This window comes from Battus philenor, unplaced genomic scaffold (genome assembly GCF_028537555.1).
Source record: "Battus philenor isolate CCGP_79_NKW_IND1 unplaced genomic scaffold, ilBatPhil1.0.hap1 SCAF_3, whole genome shotgun sequence".
Lineage (NCBI taxonomy): Eukaryota > Metazoa > Arthropoda > Insecta > Lepidoptera > Papilionidae > Battus > Battus philenor.
Genome location: NW_027181693.1, coordinates 11,470,556 through 11,479,061, shown reverse-complemented (window position 1 = coordinate 11,479,061; position 8,506 = coordinate 11,470,556). Strand labels below are relative to the sequence as shown.

General features: G+C 31.7%; 1 protein-coding gene across 1 annotated transcript in view; it reads right to left on the bottom strand.

Moving 5' to 3' along the window:
• Nucleotides 1-529: 529 nt before the first annotated feature.
• Nucleotides 530-8,506, bottom strand: part of LOC137926822 (cytosolic carboxypeptidase 1-like) — a 79,740-nt gene continuing 71,763 nt past the window's right edge. Inside the window, exons 23-25 of the mRNA XM_068770531.1 lie at nt 5,827-5,942; nt 4,919-4,957; nt 530-1,004 (exon numbers count right to left, since the gene is read on the bottom strand). Coding sequence (XP_068626632.1) covers nt 926-1,004; nt 4,919-4,957; nt 5,827-5,942 — 234 coding nt within the window. The 3' untranslated portion in view covers nt 530-925. The remainder of the gene's footprint in view (nt 1,005-4,918; nt 4,958-5,826; nt 5,943-8,506) is intronic.

The window sequence follows — 8,506 nt, the reverse complement described above, 5'->3', positions numbered from 1 at the left end:
AATCACATAACACGAAAAGCAGTTTAATAATATTATCGGATTATTTGCAGGCGACGCAGTTGTCAATATTTATTAATAAAAATAATATGTCAAGTGTACTTTTAGCTATTTTCTTTGTCTTGAGAATTTGTAGTGTTTTTTTTATGTCTCGTAATGAGCATTATGTGATATTGATAATATATGATTTATTAAGAGTTATTAAAATAAATTTTTATTTTTTATTTTGTCAGCCTTCCACATTATTAACTACCAGGACTTGACGGATTTGAGTTCATTCTTTTTTTTAAATTTTGGACATAGATGTTTCATTTATCCAAATTCAACATTAAAAATCGTCAAATTCAACATTAAATGAACATTTAATACAGGCCTTAAAACAAAATTGTAATTTAAACACATTTTGTTAGTCTGATATAACTTTATTATTACTGAGATCACAAACCGCATTAAAATAATTTAAACAGCAAAAACAATTATAAAATACGAATATGGCAATAAAATTTAAAAATTGTAATAATATTATTCATAAACGATAAGAAGAAATAAAAAATAACTGACGTTAAATAGAGAACCGAGGAAGATTTTTGACCGTTTTGTTTCAACAAATATATATCTACGCGATGACTAATTTCAAATTAAGAACATTGCAGAACATTCACATATTTACTTAAAGCTCTTATTGCAGACGTATCGGTTGATATCTATTAGTCTTATATCATTCCAATTTAATATATCAAAAGAGCAAGAGTAAAAACCAATATAGTAAATTTTATTACATCAAGAAAATTAGCGTGAATATTAATGTTTAACAAGCGCATTGTACACTTCTATTTCGTAGAGAATTAGGCCGGAGTAAACTGTTAATTTCTTTGGACACGTCCGCAAGCGTAAAGTTATACTCCTCGCACTTATTTTTAACCCAAAATTAATCGAAATCCTCGTCGGAGTCCGTCCTGAGCACGCTGTCGGATCCCGACCCAGCCTCGCTGTCCACAGTCCTTTCTCTGAAATTAATTGGTGTGTTATTAAAACAAATTTACCTAATCCTACTATACTACGTGAGTACTATTGTATATGGTATTGAATATAGTGTCGAAAAGTCGATACTTAGTGGATCGTTAAAGATAGGTAAAGGGGATTCTAATGCAACGCAGTAAACCCGGAGTAGCGTAGTGCGACTCCAAGCATCCGCCATTTGAATATATCGCCTTCAAGTCGTCATGTCATTCTAAAATGGATCGTTGAAAAAAGGCGACAACAATTTTATTTTATTTTTAAACTAATATCGTGGTTAGGCACCCCGTCAGGTGGATCGACGACATACTCATGGTCGAGGGAAGTTGCTGAATGAGGGCAACGGACTTGTCAACTTGGCAATGTTTGGGGAAGGCCTATGCATTGCAGCGGTATATCGGCTAGAAGTAAATGCCAATTCTGAAATAAAAACACGTGTCGTTTGGAAAGCTTGTGCAATGTCTTGCTGTGGACGTCTTTTGGCTAAAGTGACCATGATCCGTTCGTAAACTAGCCTGTAAGCAATATTAACATCAAAGAGTTTAATTTCCTAACATGTCTTCGTGAGTACATTCAGTGGCAGCTGCTCATCCGTGTCGAATATTTTGATTAAAATGCACCAAGAAATTATTTTACTAATGTACACTTGAGATGTCGGATAACCTCAGGTAAATGTACTTATGCAATAAAATAAGATCATGCTAAGATCTTTTTATATTAATATTTATATTAATAACTTAAAGAAAACATAGCAAACATTATATAAAAAAATAATAATATAAAAAACAATACAGTAAAAGAAAGCTGGACAGTGTAAAACATGGAATAAATTCAATTAACTATATTGACAAAAAGCTGAGTTTGTATAAATTGACAATTTAAAAACTTATTACCAAATTCTTAACGCTGAGGAGTAAAAACTGGAATAAAAAGCTGTGCGCGAGAAAAAAGTAATAAACAATGATTTCGGACGCATGTCAGGTTCACGGATCAATTGGGCATATGAACTGTTTTTAAAGAACCTATCCTTGAAATATTTTTTCTTCAAAACAAAAATTTTAATCGAATTTCCTTATAATTTTACATCATCATTTCAGACGTAGGGCGTCTTTTGCTAGACATAGGGTTCCCATAGATGATAAGTCTAGTCGGAAGCGGCCCGCATACGGCGTCAACAAGCCATGAAGAGAGTTATGCACAGAGAGGATCCGTAAACAAACGAACGTAGCCCAAAAGATTGGCAAGTTTATGTTGCATTGGGCAGGCTTCATAGCGCGCAAAACACAGAGAGTTGTTGGGGCCTTAAAATGCTGGAGTAGAGACCACGGATCGGCTTTTAATAGTAAACAATTCAAAATGTATAACAGTGTGTATTAAAAAAACAAAAGTATCATCATTTTTTTAATATTTAAAAAAATATATGGATTTAACGCGGTAAAATAATAAATAACATTTAAATTATAAAAGGTGACTTTTGAGTTTGTTCACGTATTTATGTTATACTACGAGTACATAGTCCATTACAAAAACGCTTTTGCCTGTATGTTACTCTACTGGGGACTTGAATAAAAAGTGTTAAATAATGTAGATAAGGTATTTTGTTAATCATAGTTCTGTTGAAGTAATTTTCCGAATATGTATATATATATATATATTATATATATATATATATATATATATATATATATATATATATATATATATATTATAGTCGTTCGTCGTCATTTCAGCCCAAAGACGTTCTCTGCAAGGCATAGGTCTACCCCTCAAGACTATCTATGAGGGTATATTCCATAATCGCCACACTCGGCAGGCGGGTTGGCGAACGCGGTGTGGTATGCAGAGGACTTTGCTGCTCAACCTCTGGAAACTTTGTAAACTGTGGCAATCCTATATGATTGAATGTGAATTATATAGGATTATACCTTGGGAATTGAACCCGCGACCTAGGATCACATCTCAGTCCTCTGCCGTTGGTCTACCACTGCTCAAATTGATATAATTATGGTAGACAAAACTGATAGAAAACTGACAAAAAGGTATATACTGATTTGGAATAAATAATTTTAATTTCACTTCTTTTCACAGTATTTTTAAGTGGAGTTATTGCAAATATTTCGTATGATTTAATGGTTTAAATGTTTTATCTCTTCCCGGCGGAATATTTTACTTATCTAGTCATTTAATGTTAATAGCCCTCTACTATGAAAGCATGATCTACATAACATAGGGATTATTAATAGAATTATACAGAGAAGCTAGCAGTCGCCTGTAGTGACGTTATTTTCTCGCATAATTGCCAGCGCCGATTCATCATTGGAGTAAGCACAGTGTACGCCGAGCTTAATATTAAAATAGCACGCCTGGACCAATAATTCATATCTCCTGTATTGATTTAGCGTCTCCCGCATTGAAGACATAATCGTAGTTGATGGTTGTACGAAGACGGGTAATGAAGCGTAAGGGGTCGATTAAGTTCTTACGCTGGGGATATTTACTCGTTGCTTTTACACGTTTAAGTTTAAAGCAATACATAATGCAAAATGGTATTATTAATTTACTTCAGTATTTTAAGTCCAATATTTTCCCTGTCACCAATTATATAGCCCTAGTTTCTTGGGATAAATCTAGTCCGGCCAAGCTGTTCTAAATTAGCAATCATAAGATGTGATATGGAATATAAGACAAAATTTTATTTATACTAAAACTGTATTTCAATTTTAACAAATTAAAGGAAAAATAAATATGTATGCCATAAAATAATAACAACTTAAAAAAATTAAAACAATAAATAAAGGAATTGTGAAATATGGCGAAGGATGGGAGACAATGTATGAATGACTTGTAAATAAAAGCCACGAGAATTAAACAATTTATGGAAAATGCTAGAAGAGAGAGAGAGAGAGAGAGAATGATGTAGAGAGAGAGGAAGAGAATGATGTGGATAAGAGAAGGAGAAAGCAAAATAACAAAAAATTAAAAAACTTATTTTAAAATACATATATACTCCAAATGAATCTCGAGATACGTGAGTCTTTAACACTTATTTTCTGCATTTAATTTCTTCTACAAAGAATTGACAATAAACAGACCGTAAGAGAAGTCAAAACTGAATTAATATTAAAATAATTTCACCTTTATCTTAATTACATCCTACACATACATTTACACTTTCCCATACACAAAATAAACTTACGCAAATCACGTACTATTTAGTGGTTCATTTGCATTTCTTCTTTTTAAATTTTTGACAAATTGTGAACTGTTATCTCCGCTAAAAGTATTAATTGAAGTACCTCGTGTATTCATAACAAAGTTGATTCATACCATAGACACGGACTGTTACTATTTATTTTGTCCACCGACAGTTTCGTCAATGCGATCTGTACAATGCATATCTAAATCTTTAAGAATCTTCCATTAAAATTTTAAAATTATAAAAATTTTTGGCAAGCTTTACAAAAAAGTACATGGTTACAAAAAACGTTGAATCAGAAAAAACTTTAATTTATTTAAGATTTTATTTTCCATTTGTATTTTAGCCACAATGTGATAGAACGATTAGTTTTCATGAATCATTATGTGTTAAAATGCGTTAGTTTTACCACAAAGTAAAGTGTGAAAGTAACAAAGTTATCTAAGTTTAATGTTCGACAGTTGAACAAAGAGTTACAAGCAAATTTGTAAAGTACTAACGCATTTACTGCTTCGTTGTGTCTACTCGTTAATGGCAATCGTTAGTGCTGATAATTACTATTAATTAGTTTTAATTGCGTGTGTATAAAGAATGTAATATATTTAATTGAAAGCTCTATGTTTCGCTATTTTTGTTAGCAAAACACGCCGTGAGCAACATTATTTGAAAAAATTAACCACAACATTACAGATATTTTCAGTTACTTGCCTTGCCGCTGCATTATCCCATTTAATCTCAATCATTTTTCTGTTAAATACAAAATAATGTTTTATTTATTACGCAATTAAAGCTATAATCCTTGTACAAGTGTTAACATATTCTTTTTGTTCATAAACCTTTGAAATTGACTTGTGAATAGGCTCTCTTTGATTTATAGGCTATTTAAAGATCCTTACAATGTTCGTGCAAAATCTTAAGGATATAAACTAAGAAAAAAATGCTAACGTTTACGTGTTTGCCACGTTGAATGATTAGTTAAGATAAAGATAATATAATTTTGTGTATAGTCAAATCACCCGATATTATTATGACAATACTATGTAGAAATATACCGATTTAAGTAATTGGTTTTATCGAAGGTCTCGCACGAAGTAATCACAATAAACGAAAAATGAATTAATGAAACATAATTTCAATTTTCAATTTATAAACTACACTTACTCAGTATTTGACCATGTTTATATATTTGCTTAATTGTTCTTTAAGCGTCAAATTTCCGAGGTCAGATTTTCATGGATTAAATCGAAAATTAAATGATTTTGCAGCGCTTATATCATATCATATCTGTACTTCAGTTATTTCAATATTTTTGAACAATTTCGGCACAAATTTTTCTGTAAAAACTTTTTAAAAACGGAACCAATCACGAAAGAGTTCACTGATTTAAAAATTTTAGTGAAAGAACATTTTTATTGAAAAGTAAGTTACTAAAGAGGTAAAAAAGTAGAATGGTAGAAAATTAGAGTGGATGTAATATTTTTTTTTGATACGATGACGTTTGAATTTATTGTTAGATGTTTATAAACGTCAATTATATGACAGATGGAGATATCCAAGATAAACAATCATGAGTTATCGTGTACCGCTCGACGTGGCTGTCAAGAAGTCGGACTCACCCGTTGAGGTCTTTAGTGAGCTGTATGTCGATAGTGGCGCCGTCGCTCATGCCTCCGAGCGCCTCGCACAGGTCGCTGCCCACGCCCTGTAGGTGCTGCGTGTTCAGGTGGAAGCCCTGTAGTAATATATCATCTCGTGTTAGCATTGCCTATCGAGTATGCACGCCATAAAATACCGCAACGTGGTATTTACTTAATTGGCTACACATTTAAATAAGAATCATGATAAAACCTAGAATAGATCTTATAAAGAAGTGATTTAATGAATACAGATTAAAATTATACAGATACTGGCTGCTCTGACAGGCTGCCCTGTTAAGCATGATTGCTCTGTGTCCAATAGAAAAATATGTAAATAAATCGTATAGTGAGCTCTTTATTTATAGATTTTATGTTTTTTTTTATTTTTGTTCCCTGACTAATACTTAGCATTTATATCAAAACTAAGGTAACTTTAACTTATTCTTATTGTAACACATTTTAATAAAATGATAACATTGAGTAATTTTATATTACTGTAGTAGCAGTGAGCCTGCTAAATAAAATAAAATAAAATAAAAGCTATATGTATCGATTACAAAAACAAAGGTTAAATTTTCCTTTAGCTCAATATAAAACTAATACATCTGTTAAGACATAACAAGAGATACAAAATATATTTGTGATGTTTTACATATAAAATATTGATTGAAAAAAATTGTGAATTTATTGTGAAAGACGATTGATTGATACCTTTTATACGAGTATAGAATTTTAAAAATGATGTATCTTGTCTTAGGTAAAAATAATTAACTCTGTGTTTGGTTCTGTTCGTCTTTTTGTATCAAGAACATTTTGTGAATAGGAGTTTCAAGGAACTTCGTTTAAATATACGCCTCGCAACAAAGGTCCAACAGGTTTACAGTCGGCCACTTTAGTACTCCAGTGACATCAACTGCTTGCTCACGTTCAAAGCCTTCATTTGGACCGTGTTATAATAAAAAGAAGGTCGGTATGCCCACGGACACGCGACGCTTGTTAAGCCTTCATTATCACGGAATTTCGCCCGCAATATTGTTAAAAACTCACATCAAAGGGTACCGTCGCTAAGTGGGCATTACGAACAATCTCGGGTCATATATTTTGTCTTAAGAATTTTAGGACTTTAGACATTTGGACGAACAATCTATCCTTTAGGTATATAAAATGTTTTTAACACTCTAAATATATATTTCATAATTTACCTCGCCTTGCTTTATCGACCAATAATTTTGTAAGCATTTCCTATTCAGGAACATTTTTTGCGCTTGGTAGAAAATGTCAATAAAGCCCTGATACGTCTTGTAATAGTTTCCGTGTAAGATTCTTTAAGGCACATCTTGTCCAACTATTCCAGTTGCAGTTGCAGTAAAAAAGGTAAACGTGACGCATCTCGTTGCGCTTTGTCGTAGTGTAAAAATAGATTTAAACTTATTTTTTACGGTATAAACCGCTTTGTTTACTACTACAAAATACTTTTGTAATAAAAGAGTAACAAGAAAGTTTTATACGTTAAATATAATTCAGGTCTGCCAAAGTTTATTTTGTTTGTTAAATAACTTCTTACATCCAAAACTTCAAGAGCTCATGATTGAGCTGTACTCGTGTGAATGTACATGACTTGGTTCAGTGGGACGGGACCGCTTATCATATACCTAATGCCGGCATGGAGGTCGTAAGGGAAATGTTTCCCAGAAAAGTTATATCGATGAGTATCCATCCATCCATCCATGGCCATCAAATCTAAATTTGGCGCTTTATTTTTTTATTGGGTCTATTCTAAAGCAGAAACTACTTACTGTTCGAAAACACTTGGTAAATTAAACTTGGCCGTTTCCATAAGCTTAAAGAATGTTTTTCAATGTTTAGAAATTTAAAAAAAAATACCAAATCTCCCTTTGTTTAATAAAAAATATATAATCTATGATGCACAACCTGTATTTTTTAAAACTATTATTTTATTTTATTTAGTGAATTTTATTATAGACCTCCTCTCCCTCTCCTTAATAATAATTTTTAAAGCATATGGTCAACCTCATAGAAGTATACGGTCCTGACTATTAAGGGTAATACGCTGGAGGAAATACTTCAATTTGACAAACATGACGCTCACATAGGTAAACTAAACTAAAATCGTCTATCGATTGATATAACGAAGTTTATTAATTTTTATGGTTATGTATCTAGTTAATTATTTAATCTTTAGTGATAAATTTACGATTACAGTAAATATAGTTGATTTAAATCATTGAATTTAGACATTTCATTGGAAAGAGAAAAGTAAGTCAATATCTTAAAAACTTGGTTTTAGGAAAGGTTGTACAATACAAAAATAGGAACAAATGAGGTATATAATTTTTTTAAATTGTTTTGTATAATTGTACTTCACGGTTGGTGCAGTAGCTGCCTAGCGCGCGGTACAGCGGTTCCGGTCTACTACAGCAGATTATCCACAAAATAACCAATGACAATTAAAAATAAAATCAAAAATAATTTGTATTAACAAAAAAATTATGTTATAGTCCGCACTCACAATGTCTCTTTATTGCTCTAGGAACCGTAAAACAAATTCTTTATCACAAACTGTCAAAAATATGTCACTAATGTCAAAAAGAAATGTCATATACAAAAACGATCTCCTAGATTTTAAATTTAATTTCAT